Here is a 27,840-nt window from a genome sequence, read left to right on the forward strand (position 1 = left end):
AATGTAATGCTACGTCATCCAACACCATCATAACCTCAGTAACGAGTAGACAACGTGACCGGGGAGTAAACCAAAAGAAGCGTTTACGCTGCATATTGAGACACGCAGATCTGTTATAGCAGTAACAGGAGCACACGTTTAACAATCATCATAATAGTATACTTTTACAATATTGCAAAGGCCCAGTTCTATTCATTTATCTCAGTGTCTCATGTGATTAAATGAAGGGGAACATTTTATTTATTTATTTTTTAAAGCTATTCAATTTGGGTAAATTATTTTCCAATAATTTGTTTCCAAGACCATCATGATGTCACAATGAAAGGACCATTTCATTATTTATCATCATCAGGCTGACATATGACGCAATCATGCGTTTTAAAGGAACAGTTCAGCAATGTATAAATATGCTTATTTGCCCATTTGTGAGCGAATAAGTGACCGATATCCTCCATGTTCAAGCAGCAGTAATCAATATTTGCATGATGTCAATGGATGACTATAGTGCTTAAATGTGAAGGTGGTAGCTCAAAAGGATAAAGCTAGCCTGCAGCTTTACTGTTTTGGTTCACTCTCATCAAAACCGCTATCGGCCGGCTGTTGAGTACCCTGAGATATCAATCAGAAAACAAACACACCTGCCATTAAACCCGCGGCCGAGGCATCGGCCAGTGTGATCACATACTAAACACTGAAGACTTAAACTGACAGTTTGGAAAGGCCTATTCTTATTCTCGAACGCAGATAAAAGCCAAAGTGAGTCAGAAACTGATCTCAAATCATGATGTTGTGAGACTTCTCACCGAACTCAAACTAGAGTCAGGTGGCTTAAATTGACCCATATCAAACATACAGACAGAACACAAAATCTGCTGGAACAGATCACACAAGAAAGTTAGTGGTTATATGTGCATCACAGTATATGGAGTTATCATTTTTTTTGCAGATTTCTGAGAATAAGTCTTGTCAGCGATGCGACAGTGGTTTTCCTCAGTGTTGCTTGCTTTGTATATTAGCACTGGTTCACCAAAATCTCACATGTATGGGCTGAACCCACTCAGTCAGTTCGACCAGTCCAACCATGCGACATGCCGGCTGTTGGCACTTGCGTGTATAAAGCTGGGAAGTCACATCATCCACTTCAGGAAGACTTAGAAAAGGAGGTTGCGTAAGGTTCTGGCTTTCAAGAGAGCCCCGTCTCACAAACAAGTCAGGTCTCCTTCCCTCCTGTCATTTATTCTATGTTACGGATTCAAAAAGAAAAAAAAAATCAATCCTGGACTCTCTCCTCGAGGACCTCTGATTAATGTCAACCTTGACCTGACATCACCTCTGCAGTTCGAGGAGGTCAGAAGCCCAAAGTGTCACGCCGGTACTGCAGCCGCGGGCTGTTCTCGCTGTGGAACTGACTGAACCAGCGCCTGTGCTTCTGGATGGCTGAGTCTTCCTTCACGAGGAGAGGCTTGGAGATGTACTGCTTATTGTTCCAGATCATCACGTCGCGCTCAAACTAGACACAAAGAAGACAACAGGAGAAGGTCACTGCACGTAGTTGTAAATTAGGATTTCAGAAAAAGCTGTGACAACGGTCACACACACACACACACACACACACACACACACACACACACCGGCTAAACATGAATATTAATTAACAAACGTGATTCATGATCGACTTGTTTTACGACTTTAAGTCCATTATAAACTTAAACAGGACAAAGATTTAAATAGTGACTAAAAAGCAATCTTTATTTTCTACTCTCTTGTTGCATGAATGTATTGTAATTTATTTCTGCGATAAATGTTGATTAAATGTCACTCCACACTGTTACTCCATCCGCTGCTGAGATTTGGCATTTCCGTACGCACTCCACCTCCACACATGTCCTCCAACATTGTAGCGCTTTGTGTGAATACCACATGCATAATATTTCTCAAAAATAGTAAATAAGCTCTTCATAGAGGCACTTGTCATGTTTTCTGTGTTGAATCAAATTGTGTGTCTTGTTAATCTGTTATAATCCAGAAAAATGCTTCCATCTTTCAAGCCAACTCATTAGTTTTCCTTTCTGTTAAATCAGTGACTGTTGTTTCGCTTCGCCACGCGGCTAATTATCAAGTTGAATGAGGGCTATTTACACCTTCTCTGTTACTGTGTGGCGTTACTTCTGGTGGCAATGAGGAGGCAGAGTTAACCCAAAGGCAGCGTGGGAGGCAAATGCACACAATGGTCTCTTCACATCGGAGCAATGCTGAATTTTAAACGTACTGGTGAGAAATAACAGTGATCTATGAAGGACTGTTGTAGTGACCGTGATAGTAGGTGGTTGAGAGCATATTGCACCTGAATGCACTCTGCTTTGAGGATGAATTTGGGCACCAGAGGTGGGATATTAGACTGGTAGAAGATGGTGTGAGAGACGCACTGCAGCAGAGGCTCCACGGGAGTCACACTGCAAGATAACGCCTCGACCCAAGAAGCTGTGGTCAAACAGCAGAAACACCACTCCTGGACCCACCTGAAACAAAATGTATTCATCACTTGCATCAATTTAGGCTGGAAGTCATATATATGTTCAGTTATTTGAAGCTACTAGGAACTTGGGAGCACCAGAGTCCCTTTAGAAAACCTCTCATTTTACTGCAGCAGGCTCTGGCAGTTTGTGACACTCATTGGTGGTTCTGCAGTGCCTCTCTTCTCGTCAGCGGGCCCAGCAATACCATCTCGTTTCTGGTGAACCTGCATGATGCCACCTGGTTTTGCGCAAAATCTGGTGGCACCGATAACAAGCATTTTATTTAAATTTAAAAAACAAAAATTTCAATCTTCTTGCCGATGGTTTGGCTTACCTATGAAAGTCATATAGTATGAAATTGAGACTGTTATATATGAGTTCCGAGTAGGAACTTTAACATCAAACCCATCTTACAGAATATGTAATTGTGTTGATCGGACCTGAACGTCCATGATTTATTGGACAACAATGCTTTTACGTGCATTGTGAAGCCCAATAATAACCACCTCGTAGTCAGTCATGTATCTAATTTCATCGCATGACAACGCTGCTAACCACCCACTCCCGCCCGCATTAGAGTAAGTATGTCTGAGCAACATTTGTGGAGGGATCCTTCTCCCCCTGCAGCCCTCTGCAACAGGTTTAACTGGGCAGATTAGTGGTTTCAGGGAACACTTATTTATCGTGTATAATTCACTCGGCAAGATGAAAAGGAACAGACTGCACAGTCGGTTGCTAATGTCCCAGCCACAACTAAAGCATGTGGTGGTTTGTTTTTGCATCGGTTCAGCATGTTCCTCAGCTGTACCTGCATGAGTCCAGCCCATCGAGGTTCACGTCCTTTGGGCTCTGTACTGTTTTCATGAACGCTTAAAAGTTGCACGGAGAAAAATCCTTCAGAAACAGCCAGGAGCCATGTCAGCGTTGTCTTTACCGTACCTGTCTGGCCACAACGCCAACATCCAGCAGCGGCCAGTGGCATCCAAACACAGTCAGCGTGTGTTTCACCAACATCTGAGAACAATGCTTGTTGGGCCCCGACTCTGGTTCCCACTGAACCTTGAATAAGACACACAAATGTAGGCGCACAGTCAAAGTGCATACAGTGGTATTCAGACACAGAGAAAAATAAAAATATATATATTCTGTGCCATTCAAAATCTTAATACCATTATAAAGCATAAAGAAAGTTTGGCATTTCTGAAACTGTGTGGATTGTAGAAGCACCACCGCCACCATGTGGAGCATCTTTTAGTTAAGACAGTTCCTTACCTTCCAGTCATGCCGCAAAAAATCCCAGGCTTTGCTGTTGGTGTAACGCAGATCTACTCCGCTGGCAATAGCCGGCGTGTGGAGGTGAGCGAGGTGAGCGATGTCCGCTGCATTTTCAGGAATCTCCGACAGAGGAGAGATGTCATCATGACCCATTTTCGTGAATTGTGTTAAAAGTTTGGTAAAAATAACCCCTTCTCTGGCTGGGGAGTTAGATACTGAAGCTATGTACGACTGAAAGTACAGACTTGGAGTCAGGTAATGGTCAGCAACAGTGAGGGACAATGTATCTCTGTACTTAAAGGGACAGTTCATCCCCAAAATGAATCAAATACACATTTTGACTCTTACCTGTGGGACTATTTATCAATCTAGATTGTTTTGGAGTGAGTCCCCTAGTTTTAGAGATATCGGCCATTGAGATGTCTGCCTGATGTTGAACATAATGGGACTAAATGGCACATTTGAAAGACTCATAAGCAATGTCTCGCTCCAGAAATTAAGACCCCTTACTCAAGCCAATCCCCAGATGATGTCATGATTTCTGGAAAGACATGATGCTGCTGACTTTTTCAAGTGTATATTAAGGCAACTCGCACCAAATTAACAATCTAGACTGGAATGCAGTAAAATGCAGTTTATATTTTCTGCATTGATCGCTTATGAAACAGTAGTCTCACCTGATAAAGTAAAACACCGAACAAATTGTCTTTCATCTTCGAAACTAATTTAAAACATCTTCATGTAAAAGCGCATCCACTCACATCTGCACCTACCTCTATGTGAGCGTTGATGAAATGCTCCATTCTCCCCCGAGAGACCCACTGGCCCTTTGCTATTTCCTGCTGCTCTGGGACGGTCCACTGAGGATCTTCTCCGTCACAGTGAAACCAAATCAGGATCTGGCCGTTGACCTCACAGCTGGACCAGCAGCTGTGAGCGTGTCTCTTGTTGGTCTTAGAATCCCTCACCCAATCAAAGCACCAACGCACTGAGACATGGCGACACTGCAAGTCATTTCGAACTATCATGCATGCTTTTTTTTTTTTGAATAAAGATCCTTGGACACCACCTTCAGTTCCTACCTTTTTCTGCATAGGGGATCCTCACGCACTTGCCATCGTTCCCCCGAAACTGCCATCCATGAAATGGGCACTCTATGCAGCTTCCCACCACCTGTCCTCCCACGGCCAGGTTGGCCCCCAGGTGGGGGCAGTAGGCATCCACCACGTAGGCCTTCCCATCCTGGCCCCGAAACACTGCCAACTGTTCACCTACAGGGCGATTAATTACAGCAGGGACAAAAAAAACATTTTCATGAATGAGCTGCCACTTCGAATTACAGTGGCAATGTTATTAAACGCCGTATTTGAGAATAAAGTATGAGTATAAATTATCACGTGAAAACTTCTTGATGCATTTCACTGACAATCCATACACAAAAAATACATTTGTTTTTTAAATGTAAAGATAAGCATTCAGCAACCATCCATGTAGAATAGATATTCCTGAGAACATGGTTCCTCCAATTATATTTATGGGTGCGCCTGCACCCAGAGCAACTATTCCTGAAGTCACTGACAGACAGAGATAATGTACCCTTTGTCGCTGTGCTGAGGTAAACTTTCAAAAGAAGCTGTAACTGCTGTGGCTAGATGATAAAGAAGGCTGTCACAAACAAACTGGCGCCCAAAACAGTTTATTTTGAACGAAATAGAGAACATCCAGACTCTGAATTAAATGCTGCCACAGATGTGAATACGCTGTTCACTTTTCCTCATGTGTTTCTTGTTGGTAGTATAAAAAACCTGAATGTTTCATCAACAATTAAAACCCCTGTGAGTAGAATTTTGATGTGATTTTAGCATCTTTGAAATGATTCATACGTTTTTCTCTGTAGAAAACAAGAGAATTAGAGTAAAGCAGTCCATGTGCACTGCTGTCTACCACTTTTGCCACCTTTGTTCCACTTTCTAACTGTCTTCTGCAAAGGATAAGCAGCAAAAAGTCAAGAAGTCACTGCTTTAGATGATCACACTTGGTCAGATTGGGTTACAGGTCTAGATTACAGCTGCAGTGAAGTAGGTTTTTGGAACCCACTTTGTATGGTACTTCTCTATATTTGGCTTGATCTTTGGCTGACCTGCAGTGTTCGGATTAGTCCCAGATTAGCACAGTTTGGGTGACTGCAGTAACCACTGAGCCAGCTCGAGCAGTGCCTAGAAATCCAGAATAAGGCCCATCTAATGAGGGGTGACACAGCACTGCAGAACTGGACCACGGTGCAATGTGTGAGAGCAGCGCCGGGGAGGGAAAAAAACAAACTCGGCGGAATTAAATATATGATGTAAATAGATGACTGCAGAGTAAAGTTAGGAACGAGAGACTGCAGACATCCACAGTAGGATGCAGTTCCTGGAATGAGTTGCTGTGATGACGTTAACAGAATGTGAGACGGCGAAATAACAGGAGAGGGTAGAGCTGAGTACAACCGAACGCTGAATAAGACATTTTTAGGCAACCAAAATGTTACGATAAACTTTCGTGAAGTGAAAACACACTGTGAAAGGGTTAAGGTGTAAGAGGAAAACACAGACAAGTCCCAGACCGGATGAAGCCAAGTTAGCGACCTGTCAATCACAACATAGCGAAGGTTGGCCATGAAGCATATTTTACTCTAAATGGAACTATAATTAACATCATGCTGTATTGAGTAAGGCTTGAGACGAGCAATAGAAATCATTCAGCACGTTTAAGACACTTCCGCTCTGGCTTCACTTCTCAGACCTGGCAGTGGCCGCCTGTCTGCTACACTGGTGCTTCCTGTACAATCTGATATCTAGAGCAGCCAATGGGGCAACATGAGCGCATGGCCCTTAAAATGTAACGCAATAGTAAGCGTGACAGCTCATTCTTGACTGTGGAAATAGTAGTTTGGTAATGGCTTCTCAAATGTGAGGATTTGTTGCGTGTCTCTTTATTTTCGTATTACTTTTTTTAGCGATTCAATATGGTGAAAACAAGCTGGGAACATTTTTTGGAAATGTTAAAATGATTTATATTAAATGTTGAAAGAAATACCACTGGTTTTCGCTGTAGTGTATGCTGATTCTCTCTGCAAGAGCAGGTGTCCCTTTCGGCTGGTGGGTGTCCTTTTCAGGTAGAAAACCTTTCATACACCGTTTATTCATTGATGGCGGGTGATGATGTGACAGAAACATGAAAGCGCCACACGCTCTTTGAAACCTTTTTGAACTCCAACTCAAAGAACTCCTCTTAAGAGATGAAACAGTCGCTCCGCATGTCAACACGAGAATAAAAGATCTAAAATGGGAGGCACGTATCTGTTTTTTTGCGGAAATAAATCGACATATGTGATATCAATTTAAACGGTGTAACAGAGCTGCTACAAAGAGTCACAGAGATGTAAATATGAAATATTAAAAGTTTTAAAGCTGTGAATGAGGAGTCGTCATATTATCATAGAGGCCTGATGCATGATCACTATAAACACTAAGACAAAGAGGGCAGCTAATGCTCTTAAATCAATCATAGGAGACTTCAGTGTACTTAGATTTATCTGTATATAATCATTTAGTCCTTTACTTGTAATGGTAAAAGGCTATGAACGAGACATTTGAAGGCATCGCTTTAGCTCTGGGAATTTCTAATTTCCCTATTTTACTGAATCTAATTTACATTTTATGGCCGAGACAAAAACTTTAATCAACTAAAGAGATGAATCAGGAATCAGCTGATTAAATGATAATGCATATAATCGCTAGCTGCAACTTTACTGCTATTATGTCCTAATTCAATAAGCACTTTCGTCTCCATGACACCTTCAAATCAAACAAGAGGTTAAGGCTTGACTGACCTGAAAGCCATTGTTTATAGCTTCATGGTCATATGTGTATATATACACTTTTTCTTTTGGATATATATTTATACTTATAATGTGTATAGCTGTTAAATGTTTATACCTACATCTGTTCTACTTTTTTGCTGCCCTTTTTTATTCTGTATATATATTTTTTTCTTGTTTATTGTAAAATAGTGTTTGTACATTGAGAGCGGAGTGGAAACCGGAGACAAATTACATGTATGCGTATCGCATACATGGCCAATAAAGCTGATTCTGATTCTGAAACAATGAGTCCTTTGTTTTAAAAGAGCAAAGTGTTACTAAGCACCCTGGTAATCTCCAACATAAGACATTAGGCCATTGTGTTTCTAAAGTATTAAATGCTAAAGAAACTTTGTAATATGAGCTTGTCTCTCCTAACTCAGCCTCACAACACTGGTCATCAAGAGATGCGGTGAAAAGACAAACATCCGGGTTGTAGAAAGGTCAGCAGTGGCAAATAAATAAACTACAGAACTAAAACATGCTTAATTACAATAAATCTTTTAAGAATAATCTGAGGGGAATCATCTGTACTCATCCTACAATGTATGTACTGTTGAACACGGGGGAGATTATGCGAAATCGCGATGCCTCTAAACAGTTTAGCCCTGGTTATCAGGAGATATGACAAGTCGCACTAAGTTTGAACCGGTTAGACAGACCTGCGTCTGTTGCCAAGAAACCTTCCGTTTGCCCTGAAGGGTACGGAGGGAACACATACACACACACACACACACACACACACCCCCACCCTCTCAGGCGGGCTCCTCAGTTCAGGGGAAGTCCAAGGTCTGAGTCAGCAAAATTACACACAGAACAAAGACGCCACCTAGTCTAGGGGAGAAGGAGGGGGGGGGGGGGCAGCCATCGCACCCCCGTGGAGTCCGGGAAGCCGGAGGCAGTGTGATCCATGAGAATATAGGTCATTAGTCTAGAGAAGAAAGAAGGGAGAATCCCAGCCAAAGTGAAAAGGGCCGAGTCAGCGGTTTCAAGGAAAAACTATAGGGCGGTCAGATCAGTAGAGTAGCCTCGGGGGCACACATAAATAAACTTAGCCTTGACAGTGGCGTCGATGAGACTGCTGACGGGTTCATATGGACCACGAAGGCAGACCGGGCTTTCAAAGATTACGCTGAAGTAAGGGTTTTTTGTGTCATCAATCAAGTGAGGTGAAGGGGAAGAATGCGCTTGAAGCGAGCGAACCAGCCCGTATTAGTATAAATACCAGCAGTTTTGAAACAGCAAAAGACTCACTTGGAACAGGACCTGGAAGACGCTTTTGGAGAAGGAGTCTCTAATCCCGTGCGGGCTCCGGCCTGCACGGAGGAAAACTTTAACTTTTTACAGAATCTCCGGACTTTGACTGTCGGAGGTTTTTAAGAAAACTTAGAAGGTTTTTTGAAGTCTAGTCAGGAGAGAAGGCTCACTCTGTCCAGTCCTGCGCTGGGTGAATCATTAACTTTTTCCTCCGTAAGCTACACAGCCAGCCCGTCTGCAGGCTGAGTCAGCTTTTTACAGATCCTTTGTCTGTAAACTACTCTGAAGGGGTTTTTGAATACTTAGGTGATTTTTTCTTATATTTTTCAGTTAACGATTTTCCTCTGCATTTTGGACCAAGAGACTATACTTTGATTTAAATGCAAATAAATAAATAACGAATTAGTTTCTTCGACCAAGCCCTTTTCTTCATATTTTCTTGAGAAGTCAGCCCTGGAGAGGGGTCACACCTCAGATGATCCCCTTCAGCCCCTGAGGTAAGTTGTGTTTGATCCAGCTCGGTACATTACTGATGGCATTCTTGAAATGCCCAAACCACACTGATACTTATTCTAATAATTAAAAAAAAAAAAAAATTAATTAATTAATTAATTTTTCAATTTTTTTATTATTATTGAATTAAAAACCGTGAGGGGTCACCCCCCAGATATCACGTAACATGGCGCCCGAATAGGGACTCGAGAGGGATTAGATCCTAGAAACACTAGAACGTGTATTCTAGGTAGAACAGCGGTTCCCTCTCGGGTTAAAGTACACGGATCCTCCCGAGGATAAAAGAACAGTGATGCAACCTTCCCTACCAATTGTTGTTCGTAATAATATCACTGTTACATTATCGCATGCCTAGGGTGGGGTAGTATTACAGTGTTGATTTTAGTTAATATTTATTGTTGCAAAATTTAAAAAGCCCCCCCCCTTGCTCCTAGCAGAGAGAGCAGGGGAGGAGGGGCGGCCCCCTCCTTTTTGCTCAGAGGAGAGAGAGAGAGCAGGAAAGGAGGGGCGGCCCCCTCCTTTTTGCTCCTAGCAGGGAGAGCAGGCAGAGGAGGGGAGGCAGCTCCCCCCTCTTTGTTCAGCGGTTAAGTTCCAGCGAAAATCTAACGGAAGTACTCGGTCCTTCGTCATCAGCTGTGGCTGCTCTGGTCGCTGCCTCTGGTTGACGTGGGCGGGCTCTTGTGAACTCATGACAATGTCACAGGTGACAGCTAGTTTGGAAGGTGTCTTGACTGCAAAGAAAGAAAAAAGCAGAGACTCGAGAGAGATTAGGCCCTAAAACACGAGAATGTGTAACATAGGGGATCAGATTTTCTCTCTCGCGTTAAAATCGTAATAATATCACTGTTATATTATTGCATGGCTGGATACCTGAGAGGCCTTAGGCCCTAAAACACTAAAGGTGTGAAATAGGGGATCAGATTGTGTGTCTCTCAGGTTAAAGTCAAAAACGCTCCCTCCTTGTTCAGAGGAGAGGGAGCGATCAGGGGAGGAGGGGCAGCCCCTCCTTCCCTTGCTTTCAAGGCAGCTCAGAATGAGCTAGAATAAGAGAAAAAAGCAAACCGCTCGCCCACACAAGCAGACTAAATGGCCCAAGCCAGTCCGAAAATGGCTGAACCTTCCCTTATCTTTCCTTCAGGGTGGAGAGGGAATGCTGCACTCACTGAGGTCCTGCTTGAACAAACCTCTCAAATAGGGACCAATATGCATGAGGGATTACGAAATGAGGGACACGACAAGGTCAATAGGTTTTTTTTAAACAAAATCTAGTTCCTCTTCCTAACCTTAGAACACATCCAACACAAAGTGAGGTCACGGGTCAACAGTGAACGATGGTTGATGGCTTCAAGACAGCTACGCCAGGAAAAGAAAAAAGGCAAGCCAGTATCCCATCAGGCATGGGCCTCACGTTGACTTCTGTGACCTCACACGTTACATTCCACAAGCCGGCTGGATCATCAGCTGCTCAGGGGACAAGATTTTGCCTAGAATGAGCCTGGACAGCCCTCTATTGGCATTCAGGGGAACTCCAAAATCACCGTTTCTCTAAATATAGTTAGGGTCTTTAATCCTTTAAAAGTATATCATTTTTTTTGTTTGTTACTTTACCAGTTCCATTCTTATCAGCCGTATATTTTACATGAGTTTCTCTGATTTTTCAGTTTCTCCTGCGAGGACATTTTGTTCATTTCTTATTTTATATTTTTGACGATCTTATCCTTTATATTAAGTAGGGATTATATACACATCGTTTGAGTGTTTTATGCAGTTGTTACGGACTGAGCATTTATTTTTAGTTTTAAAACTTTTTCAAACTTTTAAGTTGAATATTCTAGTTAAGGAAGGAGAGAGCCTTTTCAGATTTTTATGTTTTGATTTCTACACGATTTCTACCCTGGTCATTATGTGAAAATGAAGCTTGGACCAGATGACTGGCCCAGCCCAACGATCTATGATCCTGATATGTACTTTCATATGGCATACAGAAGGGCGAGGGCAACAGCAGCTAACAATATCCTTCACGATTGTATAAAACTTAATCGGCTGCGAGATAGCACGCTTCAGTCTAGAAAGGACAGGTTGAAACAGGTAGTCGTTTAAGGTTTTCTCTTTCTTTGATACTTTACTGCTATTTTTGTTGAATACTTTTATCCTCATCCCCTGGATATATTGGGTTTAACCTCTCATCCCTGAGGTCTCCAGGTTAACCACACCGAATCTCCAAGCTCGGGGCAGGTCCAGTTGGACCGGCGGGTTGTACCACTGTCGGACTCGCCAGAATCACCCACTGCTATCTCTCCCTCTCTGTCTCCCAACGTCAACATGACCCTGACCTCTGTCCACTCTGTGGACGAAGAAATCGATCCCCGAAACGTGTACGGGCCCTTACGTGATGCAACGGACCTGATGGACCAGCAGCCCATCGGGGGAGAACCGGCCTACGCTGACCTGGGTCCTTATCAGTATCCAAATACTGAAACTGGACTTTCCGTGGGCCCGGGGGCCTGCATCGACTCTAACGACCAGGGGGTAGAGGAATATGTCCTCTGGGACATAAAGCGGGCTGAGACAGGTGGCGTCTTGGACGGGAGATGCTGAACTATCGACAGTGACGGTGCTGGCGTGGCTCGCATGTGACTCTGGACATTGACTTTTCTGCTCTAGGAGAGAGAAGAAAAGAAAAAACACAAAAACAAAGAGGTTGTGGGGGTATTTTGTGTTTTCTGATATGTTCAACGTTTTGTATCCTGTACTTTTATGATATCTTTGAGAGGTGGATTTTGTTTTTGGGGATGAGGAGTGTTTTACTTTTTAGCGTTGCTTTTTCTTCTTTTTAAACTATGTTTTCAGATAGGATTCATTTTCTTTTTCCTGTCTTTATTTCAATGATATAATTTCATGTGTTGTGTTTCAATATGATTCAGATTCCCATTGTTTTTCTGGGAATACCTGCTTTTGTGCATTTTTGACGATACAGAAGTTATGATGGACCTCTACTGTGAGAGTATGAGATGTTCTATTTTTCGTGTATCTGGTGCCATTCGAGAGAGGGTGTTAGGCGATGTGGCGAATTGGCCCAGATCGCATAGAAAATGGTTGATCTTCCGTTCACTGAGATAGACATTGTCAAAGGTTTTTACCTCAATTAATCATGGTAACTACATTTTGGGTGATACAAGAACGAAGGTAGAGACAAGTCGCGATTCGCAAGAGAGGGTGTTGAACACGGGGGAGATTATGCGAAATCGCGATGCCTCTAAACAGTTTAGCCCTGGTTATCAGGAGATATGACAAGTCGCACTAAGTTTGAACCGGTTAGACAGACCTGCGTCTGTTGCCAAGAAACCTTCCGTTTGCCCTGAAGGGTACGGAGGGAACACATACACACACACACACACACACACACACCCCCACCCTCTCAGGCGGGCTCCTCAGTTCAGGGGAAGTCCAAGGTCTGAGTCAGCAAAATTACACACAGAACAAAGACGCCACCTAGTCTAGGGGAGAAGGAGGGGGGGGGGGGCAGCCATCGCACCCCCGTGGAGTCCGGGAAGCCGGAGGCAGTGTGATCCATGAGAATATAGGTCATTAGTCTAGAGAAGAAAGAAGGGAGAATCCCAGCCAAAGTGAAAAGGGCCGAGTCAGCGGTTTCAAGGAAAAACTATAGGGCGGTCAGATCAGTAGAGTAGCCTCGGGGGCACACATAAATAAACTTAGCCTTGACAGTGGCGTCGATGAGACTGCTGACGGGTTCATATGGACCACGAAGGCAGACCGGGCTTTCAAAGATTACGCTGAAGTAAGGGTTTTTTGTGTCATCAATCAAGTGAGGTGAAGGGGAAGAATGCGCTTGAAGCGAGCGAACCAGCCCGTATTAGTATAAATACCAGCAGTTTTGAAACAGCAAAAGACTCACTTGGAACAGGACCTGGAAGACGCTTTTGGAGAAGGAGTCTCTAATCCCGTGCGGGCTCCGGCCTGCACGGAGGAAAACTTTAACTTTTTACAGAATCTCCGGACTTTGACTGTCGGAGGTTTTTAAGAAAACTTAGAAGGTTTTTTGAAGTCTAGTCAGGAGAGAAGGCTCACTCTGTCCAGTCCTGCGCTGGGTGAATCATTAACTTTTTCCTCCGTAAGCTACACAGCCAGCCCGTCTGCAGGCTGAGTCAGCTTTTTACAGATCCTTTGTCTGTAAACTACTCTGAAGGGGTTTTTGAATACTTAGGTGATTTTTTCTTATATTTTTCAGTTAACGATTTTCCTCTGCATTTTGGACCAAGAGACTATACTTTGATTTAAATGCAAATAAATAAATAACGAATTAGTTTCTTCGACCAAGCCCTTTTCTTCATATTTTCTTGAGAAGTCAGCCCTGGAGAGGGGTCACACCTCAGATGATCCCCTTCAGCCCCTGAGGTAAGTTGTGTTTGATCCAGCTCGGTACATTACTGATGGCATTCTTGAAATGCCCAAACCACACTGATACTTATTCTAATAATTAAAAAAAAAAAAAAATTAATTAATTAATTAATTTTTCAATTTTTTTATTATTATTGAATTAAAAACCGTGAGGGGTCACCCCCCAGATATCACGTAACAGTACATTCATATTGAAGATAATTTAAGAAATATCACATTAACTGAGTTAGATGTCTTCAGTGCACCTGAGAGTTACACTATTTTGTTTGTGTTGAATGATCTTTTGCGATATGGTAGCTGATTTGTGTGACATTTAAGTTCACATTTGCATGATATTTGACTTTTTGGAAATTCAGCTCATACTCTATTATTATCCAGAACAGTTGGGTGACTTTGAAAGAGTTCAGGGACACTCATATTGACGAGATCTCAGTGTGATCGTGAACTCAAAGTGAAACTTCAACAGCCAATTCAAATCAATCACAAAGGATGCCTACACTAACATCTTAAAAACATCGCAAAAATGATCGGATGCCTATCTAGGTATGATTTAGAGATCTCTGACTGTCCTTTAACACAACTCTGCCTATTGAGGTCATGTGGGGGTTATGGTAGTAAAGGAATATAAAAGCAACAATAAGTTGTTATATCCCACAATCCTTATGCTGACTGAACCACAGTAAAAAAAAAAAGACTCTCATAGTCAGGGGCAATGGGACAGAAAAGTCTGGGTTCTCCCTCTCCCTCATCTGCTGGTGGTTCACTAAACTCACCTGTCTGCATCTCTCATAGCTGACATCACACTTCAGCTCATGTAAACAGTGTCAGCATCTTCATTTCATAATGGCTTCTGGAGAGCCTGACAAATAGACCTATTATTTGTTTTGTTACAGTAAAATGTTTTCAAAATAAAATACTATTTATTGTTGCTACTTTGGAATCTACCAGTTTATCCAGCATACTACACTTTACGCTATAATAGTGTGGCAGCAGGTTACTTTAGTTATTGCTTTAAGTAGTACCGTTAATGCATCCACGAATATTATCATACCTAGAACAGAGACACTCTTCACGTCGCCCATCTGCAGCCTGTGCGAGTCCAGCATCCGGTACCAGCCGTTTGGATAGACCGGGGGCAGCTCGCCGGTTTTCCTCCGGCGGCGGACCTCGTTTGCCGCTTGGGCTCTGGTGCGACCGTCCTCGGCGATGTACCCCACGTCATCAGGCCCCCTGAGCACCACCAGGGGACCGAAGAGCAGCCTGTGCAGCCAGCCCGCGGCGAGCAGGGAACCTCCGGCGATGACGCAGACCGCAGCCCGCGCGAGCAGCCCCGTCTCGCTCCACACCGGTGACCCGTGGCCGACCGAGTCCAGCGGGTCTCTTTCATTTAATGCCAAATTCAGAATGTGTCTCATGTAATCTGTCAAATTTAAAAGTGTATATCATTCTATTTCATTTATGTGCAGTGGTGGCAACTCATCAACTTGTTCCTTTCGTGATATTTTTGACTCTAGTCTAGGCAATGGTGAAATTATGAATTAGATTATACTTTTTTTCGTGATCAAATTTGTATTGATTTTTAGATATGCATTAAAAATCAACCATGCATTACAATGAATACATACATGCATATATACATATGTATAGATTATTCTCAGGTTGTGTCCAGTGGTGGGAATCAGCCGACATTCTCAGCAACCTGAGCACATGCTTTTTAGTAGACTGGCCTGATCTCAGTTAAGCTCTCAATGAAATGCTTCTGCCCTCCACTGACAACCGAACATGTCAGTGAGTGATGGTAGTAAAGTAAATATCAGCGGAGCATGCAGCAGTAAGGCCATAGCGCGCTAAAGCCAACAGTTTTGCAACAGACAGATTTTTCATATTTTGATAATGACTAACTTTCACAACAGTGTCTATGAAAAGTATTCAACCCCCTTGGAAGTTTTGATGTTTTACAACATCGAATGTAGATTTAATGCGGCTTTTTTTCACCCTCCCATCAATAGAAAAAGAAGAATACTTTTTATTGGCACTCATATTTGAATGAAATGAGTGCTCTGTTTTTAATTGGTCAGTCTGTAGCACAAAGGTCACAATGGCATCACTAGAAAATAAGTCTACCTATTTAGCTACAAAGCTGAGGATATATAGACACTGCATGCTAATGTTCATGCAGCAATGTTAAATAAAGAATGTATGTAACTTAAAATACCAGCAGATGTTTGGATGTAAAAGAATATTTGATTGGTGTTCAAATGAATGATTCATATTTTCATGCTTTCAAGAGAAAGTTGAGCGATTGTTTCAAAATTAAGATTCAAGAAAAGAAATTGAAATTTGGACTTTTTTTTCTATACAGCATGGGTCCATCTCCATGATATCTGACCATGGCATACTGTCAAGGTTAAGGCAAAAACGGTAGCAGGGGATGGACCCAAACACAGATAGACACGGGGGAACAGAGGGATGTTTGACGGTGATTTTAATTACAAAGAAAATGTTCAAAACAAAACCTGCAGGGATGGGGAGTCAAGAAATGTGTAACCAAAAAAATACAAGGAAAACCAGAACGGGTAAAACAGAAAAAAAACAGGATAAGTTAATTGAGACAAAAAGCACGAAGGGACATGATAGCAGGGACAACAGCAGGGAACATACCGGGAAGCAGAGCAGAAGAGAGCAGCAGCATAACAGACAAACCAACACTGTGACAGGGGACACACAGGGTTTAAATACACTGGGGAGGTGCAGGTGATTGGGCAAGAGGATTCAAGCTGGGGCGGGAAAACATACAAAGACAGCAAATGAAGTGAACATGGACACGAGAGGCAGGGAAATTCAAAATAAAACAGGAAACAACCTAAACAAAGTCCGAGACCGGGACACATACCTCCTCTGCAACCCTTCGTGGGTTCCTGTTCAGAGTCCAGGGGCACCACACCACTCTGGGAGATGACTCTCTTGAACAGCCCTTTGTTGTGTGGGGGGGGGGGGGGGGGGGGGAGAAAGTCTGCTTGGGAATGCATACATAGGTAATACAGTTATTACTTTTGGTTGTGTTTTTCTGCCTATTTGACTGGCTTCAGTATGGAAAAAATGCATTAAATAGCACTTTTCAGGCTTAACTTGGCACTCATGTCGTAGTAGTATATTGAAATGCATGATATTGTGCATGAATGCTCCGAAAATATATTTGGAATACTTTGTAAGATGTTTAGTAAAATGTATTAATGCTTTAACCAATGATATGCAGGAGGATCCTATACATACACCAACCAAATGGATTTTCTGAAGCCGGGCAACCCATAAATGCTTCTTATTAATGCATTAATTAAAATGAATTATTTAAAAAAAAAACATTAATACAGCCATTTGTTGCCACCCCCCACACCTTATTGGAAGAATACAAAAGTTTCTCACCTGGAAGCTGACGCTATCTCCGCCTGCAGACTCTCCAAATATGGTGATGTGGTCGGGGTCTCCTCCGAATGAGCGGATGTTCCTGTGCACCCAGGCGATGGTGGCGTGCTGGTCCCACAGACCGTAGTTTCTTCCTTGTGAGAAACCAAAAGTATCTTAAGCTCTCTGTCTTTAAGAATGTATTACAGAATAAGATATAGAAAAATGATCAAGGGTGTACAACTCGTCAAACACGATTTATTCAACTAAGTACAGACAAAGTCATAGAATACTTTTCAGCTGAAGAGGGACAGCGTTCCTTCACTCGGTGAGAGTCAAGGAAGTCTGACAACTCTCTCAGTCCTGAGAGGAACTTGAATACACCTCAGAGAGACACACTTTGCCCCGTCTGCAGGAGACAGCGTGTGAGTCAATGTTTAGTCAGCCAGCTGGATATGGACTGTGGACATTTGAAAGAATATGCTTTCCATGCAAACACGGTTGACAGATTTCATAGAATTAATTTTTCTCCGACAACTGGCAAATAAACACAGTTTGATAAGATAAAACCACAGAAATAGCCCCACAAGTAAAGTGCTGTTGTTGAAAAATCTATTTGAATTCAGTATTTTTTACTCATACTAGAGATGATGAGAGGCATAAGTACTTAACTATATTTTGCACATTTGTAAAAGTGCAAAACGGTGAGTAATCTTTCATCCACTGATGTACTGGAGATATTACCTTTTGTGTTTTGTGCTCTTTTTCAGTTTTACAATAAATTTCGTATTTTCCTTCATTAAATCCTGCCAAACACAACAACCTGTCTGTTCCTTGAAGAATACGGTGCTGGGAAATATAATGTCATGCTGACTGTACAGCTGAACATTTTTTGGACTAATCATATCTTATTGCATTGAAAGCAGTCTAGAGCTGGGACTGCTGAAGAGCCTTGTCTGAAATTGATCCAGCTCCTCCGTGTCTTGATGCAGAAAGACAACAGATTTCTAAAAGACAGCTCCCAATCTGCATCGGAGAAATTCTCTCCTCTGCCTCAATCTATTATGGCTCCTCGTCTCCAACTGACATTTACTAAGCACATTGCCTTAAACAACTGTCATCATATGTAAACTTGCCTCAATTAGGCTCACTGTATGCTAGCTCAGGGATTCTCAAAGTTGGGTCCGTGGCAGTCTGACACTGGGTCAGCAAAATAGTTAGCTATAATAATAAAACTGTGCTGTATCATAAAAAATCTGCATATCTACAGATGGGGAACATTTGCGCCAATAAAACAATATTGTGTCAATTACTCCTGCCTATGTTAGCTTTAGAGAAACTGATATGATTGTGAAACATATCAATAATTTCTTTGTAAGCTGAAGCACTTACTGAAAGTCAACTTCAGACTGTTGAGATCATGACAGTTTGGATAAAATCCCGTCTGTTTAAAGGTTTAACCCTTTTGATAATGCTCTGCTTAAAGGTTGTGGAACTAATAAAGGATTATTTCATCTCATGTAACATGATTCAAATTGAAATGTGTTTCTGTTTATCACCATGAAATAGGTCTGAAGTATTAAGGTGGAAAAGTTTTAGAGTACACATAGTTCCAATGGAATCCAAGAGTACAAATGGTGGTAAGCATATGCCTAATCAGTGTTACAATTAAGAAGGGGTCCTTGGAAATGTTTAAATATTTCTGTTCAGCTACGGCAAAGCAACACCCTTCTGAGGAGCAGTGCACTGAACTTTCATGGTTTACGTCATGGAAAATACATTGAACAGCAAGTACTTTCCACCTTAAATTGACCCCCACACTCACCATGTAGTGAGTTGGATCCGTGGCAGTTGAGATCATGACAGTTTGGATAAAATCCCCGTCTGTTTAAAGGTTTAACCCTTTTGATAACATTGCAAATTTCCCAGCTGTGGAACTAATAAAGGATTGTTTCATCTCATGTAACATGATTCAAATTGAAATGTGTTTCTGTTTATCACCATGAAATAGGTCTGAAGTATTAAGGTGGAAAAGTTTTAGAGTACACATAGTTCCAATGGAATCCAAGAGTACAAATGGTGGTAAGCGTATGCCTAATCAGTGTTACAATTAAGAGGGGGTCCTTGGAAATGTTCTCCCCTGCAAGGGGCCCCTGGCCCCAAACACTTTGAGAGCCCCTGCTCTAGCTAACGCAGATAAACTGGTAGTAAATTGGCACTGCAGCCTGAATAGCAACAGATCCATATTTTTAGTCTGTTTTGATTTTATTTTTTATTATGAAGTTAACGCACACTTCTGCACAACAATTAACGTCTTGTACATTAAGATCAACACCAACATTGTATTCAGAAGGCTAATAGCTTCTGTTATCATCCAAAACCCCAACAAAAAACAAACAAAGCCAAAAGGTTCCATACATGCAAAGTGAATTGGGTGAGCACTACTGTACATAGCCTGTTGTGAATTTGAAGAGGTCAACACAAAATAAAACTCAGGAAATGTAAATTGTGTTTGTGATCAATTCATTTTTTCATGGACCAATATTTGATACTTCAGATCTATGGGACCACAATGCGGGTGCACAGGTTGTTATTCTGAGATGGTCATGGGAAGGTTGGGTAGGACGCTGGTCCAGAAATGAACATATCGCAGTCTCATCTTCTGTCCCACATAGCTCTTGTCCATCTTAGAATTGATCTCCAGGAACTGGTGTCCATCGCTGGTGAACTTAGGCCAGGTAGCGGGCACCCTCGACTCTCCTTTGTTGGGGTCCCTGTGGACAGAATCAGAGAAAAAGGGCAACTGAAGTGAGACTGTTTTAGTTTTCTATTTCAGTGTCTGACTTAGGTTTGTTTGATATCATGAAGTTCCCATGACGCGTGTCTGCAGAATTATACCCAGTTCTGGCGAAGTTGGTCCAGTAGGCGATCATGTAGCCAGAGACGTCACGGTAGCGAGGCCAGTACGCCAGAGGTGTGGTGAAAGGCTTTCCAAACACGTACTGCAGTTCATCGGCGTGGTCGGCTCCCAACCAGCTGGGGTAAGGCCTGGCAATGCCGCCCAGACGGTTGGGCTCAGAGAATAGGTAGGAGTAGGTGCGACCGGTTCTTCGGTGAGACAAGAAAAGAATAGAGATGTGACAATGACTACACCAAGGTGAGGGCTACAAAAATAAAGATCAAATTTAGCACTCTAAAAGCTGAATTCTTCTGCAGGTTCTCAGAAGTCTACTTATAATGACAGATGTCTAGTAGTGCAAGTTATTTCATGCCCTGCAGCTCACCATACCGATGCCTGATGCTACTTTTTGCAGTGAACCCACTAAATATTGTGGCATCACAAGGGGCCAGGTGGTAGATGGGTGCTACTTCCCCTTTAAGGATCAGCAGCCACACCACAAGATGGCCGCCGAGTCAACAACTACAGCTCCCAGAAGGCCTCGCCACTCACCCAGGTGTGGGTATTTAAGTCACCTGATTAAGGCCATTTCCACACTACTCTGTTTACGTTTGGAAACACACATGTTTTGCTACGTTTACACTGAGCGGCCACACTATGCCGGAGTTTTGGAGCACCCTAAGCGAAGGAGTTTGAAAACACCCCCGAGGTTGGAGGTGTTTGAAAACTCCGGGGTTGTGTTTTCTTTGTTGTCTGTACTAGCAGCTGTTGTGCAGTAAAAGTCTGCAGTTCTGTGGAGGAAGCAGCTGTTATTGGAGCGATTAGCGAGCGGTGTGACCAGCGGCGTCATCAGCCCTATGGGAGCGGCCAAGCCACAGTTAGCAGTAGATGCTATTCAGAGCTACGAGTGAGAACAACAGTTATTGCCTCGTTGTTTTTAGATTCTAATGAGAAGACACGCTGCTTCGTTTTACTTCTTCCGTTTGGCAGCCTTGAGAGACCTTAGTCTATAAGTATGTCTGTATGAAGCATGAAAAGATATACGAAGATATATTCTATTCGCTCTTTTAGTATAGCATTTGTGTTGTATTAAATGCTAATCGCGGTTAGCATTTCTACATTGGCGGTGATGTTAAAATTAGCTTAGAAGCTAGCTAGTCGGACATGTTACATGATGTTCAGAGCTACGAGTGAGAACAGACAACAACAACAGGGAGGAAACGAGTGAGAGACGTGTGTTAACCACATTAATGGACCATAATCTAGTAAACGTTTACGTGTAAGTGTTGAGTTTAAAGTAAATTTGATGTGATGTGGGGCGACTGTGGCTAAGGGGATAGCAGGGCCACCTTTCAATCAGAGGGTCGGCGGTTCAATCCCCGGCTCCGGCTCTGCTAGTCGCATGTCGATGTGTCCTTGAGCAAGACACTTAACCCCAAAATTAGTCCCGTAGTTGTGCCTACGGTGTAGAAATGTGATAGACTCTAAATTGTAAGTCGCTTTGGATAAAAGCGTCTGCTAAATGACTGTAATGTGAGAGAGAAAGACCCGCAGTTTCTCAAACTTTCCACGAACTGTGTCTGTTTGAGTTTATAGAGGAAGATCTTAAGTATCAAATACAACCTTTCATTGTTAAAGACCATACTCTTTATTACTCTGTCGTATTTTTTTTAAACTAAGCAACCAATCCACTTCCTGTTTTTGTCTAATACTGTTATCTCCGCTTGGACGCTTTTTGTTGGTTTGTTTTGGATTTTTGATAAAGAGACTTCCTTGAGTTAACTAGCAGAATAAGAATAAAACTTGATCTTATTCTGAGAACCTTTGATTTTTTTTGCCTGTTTTTATGAATTATCTTGCACCACCCCACCCTAGCCGGCCATATTGACCTCTCATGACATTACAATATAAAACACTGCAGGGTTTGTATTTATGACAGTTGTGCTATGAGAATAATCATTAACCTTTTCCATGGTACATTAAAAGTGAATCAATTACTTGATACATAAAAAAACTAGTGCTGGGTAACGATTAAAATATTTAATCGCGATTAATCGCATGGATTTTTCGCATTGTTATGGCAAAGTTAATAATGAATTGAAAAGTAGTGTATTGCGCACTTTTATTTAAAAAGTACTGCTATATGAACAAAAGGGCAATAACAACTAAATTTGTATTTAAATCATGCAACCTAATAAAAATAATAAAACCATGATTAAATGTCACCATATTATGCTGAAGAGTTAAACTGCTGAATAAATGTATAAAATAAAAAACCTTTTTCTATTAAAGGTCCAGTGTGTAGGATTCAGTGGCGTCTAGGTTGCAGATTGCAACCAACGGAATACTCCTCTACTCAGCCCTCCTTTTCCAACACATTCTCCCTCCCAAATCATCAAATACGGACACTTTGTCATTGGCCCTACGCTTCAAACTATGACGCTCTAGGTACCCCTCGAGCGACAGTTTCCACTCACTACATGCATAGAGTCTTTTCAAAATAAACTTCTGTCTTCACAGGAAGTTAGGTACAGGCAACAAAACAATTCAGTTAAGGTTTAGGAAAAGAGCGTGGTTAACATTAACTCAACGGGACACAAACAGCGGAGTCCTGGACAAAAGTCCTGTTTGTTTATAACTCATCCTTCAGGTAACGTATGAATGTGAAAGGCCCTCTCTACAGCCAGTGTTTGGTTTGTCCGTTCTGGGCTACTGTTCCAGGTGATTATACAAAACGGCTGATTGAACAATTGATTGATTGAACAAAAGGGCTTATCAATAAACTGACAGCGACGTCTGTATAGCGAGATCTTATCCTCACGTGGCGTTGGCAGCATGAAGGTAGAGGGCGGCCTGAGTAGGAACCAGGAAGATGATGTCTGTTCCAATTTCCACAATAGTTTTCTTGATGGTCTCCCAGCTGGGCTTTGAGCCCCAGGATGAGGTGTATGTGGAGTACGCAAGGTCCGCAGCAGCCTTGCCCTTCTTAGTGTACGAAGCCAGGAGCCTCTTCATGTCCTCGCTGAGATCAGGAAGGTTTGAAAATTAAGTTTGATAATACACCACAGCACCATAACGAACAAAAGTACAGCACGCTGCTTCGGGTAGACCTGTTGTAGAATTGTCAATGTTTCACACGGTGAACAAATGTCTTAAACTCACATAGGGGTGTCCACCAGGGGGGAGTTGATTGTAGGAACATCTAAGCCAGTGAAGACGTGTCCGTCCATGTCGTTGATTCCAGCGATGAGGTCGATCTCAGCCGCATTGTGGAACAAGTTGGAAGGCTCATCCGGCACGAAGTCGCCGTCGATCACAGGAGACAGGATCAGGTTGAAGAGAAGGGGGTCTGACAGAGGCAGATACAATGAGAGACCTACCATATACAGCTCTAACTGTAGGCCTTATACATAACTGGAATTTCTAATTTCCAATTTGCTAGATCTGCTGTTGTTATGCTTCAAATACGTTTATAAACCTAAACTCTTGATATGAAAGGAATGGAAGCACCAATCGACATCTCAAAATTGCTAGTTTGAATAAAAGATATTCGTGGTGTGAAACAGCCAGCACAGTACGGGCAGCTTTCGAAATTTCACACTGGCGTGCACTGTAGAATTTACCCGCATGTTGGTGGTCAGTTAGCCATTGGGTGTAGTCTTTGCTGTGTGTATAAGTGCACATTTTAGAAGACGTTAGGCCACTAGCCGTTGGAGGTCTGCTCGGTGTGTTGGGGCAAAGTTCCCGTTCAAATTTAGAGCACATTTGAAATGGATTACAAGAAAATGTTAATTATTGCCATTTATTACTGTTATATGAGCATTATGAGTTGGACGCATCAAGCTAAATTTACAATAAATATGCAGTGTGCAGTTTCTCCGGTGGAGTGCCATTATACCATTGCAGAAGAAGGGGGCTGACTTTTTAATGTCTCCATTGTTGTGATACAAAGCAATGAGGTGTCTAAAGTGAAAATGTCGAGTAGACTGTATGGAGTGCAGTCCTTACTATCGGGTGAGCTGGAAAGACTGAGAGAGCCAGCCATCGTAAGCAGTGCAGGATCAGTCATCTTCAAACAGGAAGCCATAGTCTGATCGGTGGGGCAGCCGACCTTCAGAGCAACCTGGGGAGAGGGTTTAAATTTGCTTGAGTTGTCTACCGGCCCTGAACTCATACCGCGCTAACCATTCCACAAAAGTGTTGCACAGCAAAAATTTAAACAAGTCAAGAGTAGCCGTTGTGCACCTCCTCAGCGAACCTGCGGGGGTTCCTGTTGATCGCCCACGAGCAAGTGGCTACGCCGCTCTGGGAGATGGCTCTCTTGAACAGTCCTTTGTTGTGGGGAGTGAGAGTCTGTGGGCAGTCATAAGACATATTTCAGAATGTTTTTGGTTATTTTTTGAACAAAGTTAGATTCAAATTTACAAACTGTGAATTTAATTTTAATTTCAAATCCATCATCTATCTACATCCAGAATTTAAAAGAAAGAAGCTTCTCACCTGGAAGCTGACACTAACTCCGCCTGCAGACTCTCCAAAGACGGTGATGTTGTCGGGGTCTCCTCCGAACGAGCGGATGTTCCTGTTCACCCAGGCGATGGCGGCCTGCTGGTCCCACAGACCATAGTTTCCTGTCGAGAATCACATTTTTCTCTCAATCAAGGAACTTTGATTTTAATGGTGCAATACATAAAATTGGCGGGAAAGCCAACGTCTTCTAATTCTGTCATATGAGTAAGAAAAGAAACCGGCTCCTACCTGGTAAGTCAGATTCTCCGGTGCTCAGGAAGCCCATGGTGCCCACGCGGTATCCCAGCGTCACCACAATAACATTTCCTCGGTCTGCAATCTCCTGCCCGCTGTACAGATAGTTGTCCAGGAAGTTGGCACCCATCGAGCCTCCGACAATGAAGCCTCCCCCGTAGAGCCAGACCATAGTGGGCAGACCAGATGACACTAGAAGAGAGAGAGAAAATGTGAGCCAGTAGTCGTGTGGATCTTATATGGATGACACCCTGTGGACTTCTCTCAGTCTTTACCTGAGCGGCCGTGAGGAACCCAGATGTTCAGGTAAAGACAGTCCTCACTGCCTCTGGTATCGGTCATGATGAGGTTCAGCTGAATGCATCTTTTCCTGTACTCGGTGGCCTTCAGAACACCTGACGAGAGACACATACGGTGTAAGAGCAGGGTAAGGCATACATCAACAGTTTAGGCTCATCTACCCCGACAGCTAGAAGAGAAAACATTTTCCAATACATTGGAGGTAAAAGAGAAAGAGTGGCAGAATTGGCTGCCGGGAGTTCCGGCTATGATTGCTGAAGGAGCACACATATCTTTGTGGTGTGAATTTATCAGGTGAGTTATTGGTGTGAAGTCCAGTGTGTGAGAAGTCCGGTCAGTCAACCCACCGTCCCAGCCCGGGTGACGTTTTGGTTTCTCAAACCTTCCAGGCATGTCAGCGAAGGGAATCCCCCTGAAGACGTCCATGTGACGGCTGAACCCAAGACGAATGTTCTCGCCCTGCACCATACCTCCATCTGTGTACACCACACCGAGCTACAGAAGTAACACAAACACCTTCATTTACTTTAGCTTTTCACACGTAACTACACCAAATCACGTGTGGTATGCCCCATTTAGATTAAAATTATCAGTTTAGTTATCAGTATTTTGGCATGATTTGTAAAAAAGATTAAATATGTTTGAATACATATATGTATATATATATATATATATATATATTTAAACATATTTAATCTTACATTAAATATGTTTAAATATATATATATGTATATATGTATATATATATATATATATATATATATATATTAGGGGTGTAACGGTTCACAAAATTCTTAGCAACATTCTTAGCAACACATAAGCATAAAAAACTAAAACTGCTCCTTAATGTTATGTAGTATTGTTACTTACATCTTGCTTACATCTTGCAAAAGAAATTTTTAATCTCAATGGGACTACCTGGTTAAATAAAGGTTTAAAAAAATAAATAAAACGTGAGCCTTGTACCGAACGGTTCAATACGAATACGCGTATCGTTACACCCCTAACATATATATATATATATATATATATATATATATATATTTTAAATTCAATTAATTGTGTCACACAGCAATTTAAAAAATGCTAATTACAAATAACTAGGTTAGAAATATCTCGTGACAAAAACGTATGAAGACTTTCTTTTCCCAATGTAATATAATCTATCAGTGTTTGATGGTTGAAAAATGAACAAATAATTATACTTTCTTCAGAATAGAAGCTAAATTTCAGGAAAGTTTTTTTTCATGTGCTAATTGAGCGAAACGCAAGTACGACACCGACTACATGACATATGGATTTTCTTACATTGAGGACAAAAGAGGGCAAAAGCCTCAGTGAGTTTTGTGCAGCGAGGTTCTGGCACAAGAAAGCACGAAGCCGTCAAAACTGAATATTTGGAAACAAAACACCCTTCTCTCAAAGATAAACCTGTGGATTATTTTCGAAGATGACTTCAAGACCGGAGGACGTCACAAAAGTGTCTCACTTACCTGCAGCCGTGGACATGGACGTGTTACATCAATCAGCAGCGGATGAACTGAAAACTATACCTCTGTCAAATGACACTATGAGTAGACAAATTGAAGACATGTCGGATGACATCAAACAACAGACCACAGCTCGAATTAAGGCAAGTGGTGTCTTAGCATTACAAATCGACGAATCTACATCACATTAGTAAGAATCTACATCACAAATAAAGCAGTTTTACTCGTCAACGTGAAACGTGTGGACGGGGACTGACGGGAACAATTTCTCTGCACAAGAGAGCTCCCTACTACGACGACTGCAGAGGACATCTTCGGCTCAGGTTCAAACTGCACCATCTTTTCATTAACTACATTTGAGAAGTTGAAAATTTGGGTCACGGCTTGTCATTATTTTAAGGGGTGATGGTGGGTCCCGCAGCCAGACCAGTTGAGAACCACTACACTCGATACACTAGAAAAACACACTTACGGAGGTCGCAGAGACCGTCTCCAGAAACGCGGCAAAAGCTACCAAAATCCCCAGCTTCACCATCATCATTAAACTGAGACAAGCAGGTTGATGGTCGGCCAGACTTATACAAAAGGAGAGACCCCTCCCCCGAACAACATCTGACCAGTGGGCAGTCAGTGGGCCTGTTTTTCCCACTGTTACATAACACGTGATATATTTAATCACCTTGTGTCCACATCACTTTCCTGAAATACTTTATATGGACTACCTCTAACATTTTAAAACCTCTCTGGCTGAATCAAACTAACATATGTAGTGATCAAATAAAGATGTAGGCCAACTTGTAAACATGTGGTTTTCAGTGGTTAGTGGAGGTAAACGTGAATAAACAGTGACATATGTCATTGAACCGTTCTTTTCTTATCGCACATGAAGAACTATTTTCACCACCTTCACCCCACAACTAGCAACATGCAACCTGACTGAGAAGTTGTGTAAGGACTGGCCATGGCAGTGGACCAACCCCGTCCTGTCCTTTAATGCTCTCTTGTCCAATAGTAATGGCAAATAAAAAGGGAGGAAGAAAGGGGGCATCCTTCTCTTGTGCTTTGATAAAGCCATTTGACTCGGTTGAAAGTTTCCCCTCG

At 42.3% G+C, this 27,840-nt stretch overlaps 2 protein-coding genes across 2 annotated transcripts; both read right to left on the reverse strand.

Annotated features, from left to right (window-relative positions):
- Positions 1-1,348: 1,348 nt before the first annotated feature.
- On the reverse strand, positions 1,349-15,983 carry LOC306792777 (cholesterol 7-desaturase nvd; the record flags this gene model as incomplete). Its single annotated transcript, XM_079290077.1, is given in 8 exon segments — positions 1,349-1,510; positions 2,345-2,450; positions 2,452-2,519; positions 3,456-3,575; positions 3,789-3,911; positions 4,553-4,779; positions 4,874-5,062; positions 14,936-15,983. Coding segments are annotated over 8 exon segments (1,359 nt in total). The 5' UTR covers positions 15,300-15,983.
- Positions 15,984-19,876: 3,893 nt separating this feature from the next.
- Positions 19,877-27,277, reverse strand: LOC306792610 (bile salt-activated lipase-like; the record flags this gene model as incomplete). Its single annotated transcript, XM_079289856.1, has 11 exons — positions 19,877-20,060; positions 20,185-20,394; positions 23,007-23,207; positions 23,348-23,534; positions 24,194-24,308; positions 24,431-24,538; positions 24,686-24,816; positions 24,944-25,141; positions 25,225-25,344; positions 25,597-25,744; positions 27,212-27,277. 11 exons carry the CDS (start codon positions 27,275-27,277, stop codon positions 19,877-19,879), a joined length of 1,668 nt encoding a protein of 555 aa, XP_079145982.1.
- Positions 27,278-27,840: the final 563 nt, after the last annotated feature.

The sequence above is a fragment of the Melanostigma gelatinosum genome (genome assembly GCF_949748355.1).
Source record: "Melanostigma gelatinosum genome assembly, chromosome: 18".
NCBI classification, from domain to species: Eukaryota; Metazoa; Chordata; class Actinopteri; order Perciformes; family Zoarcidae; genus Melanostigma; species Melanostigma gelatinosum.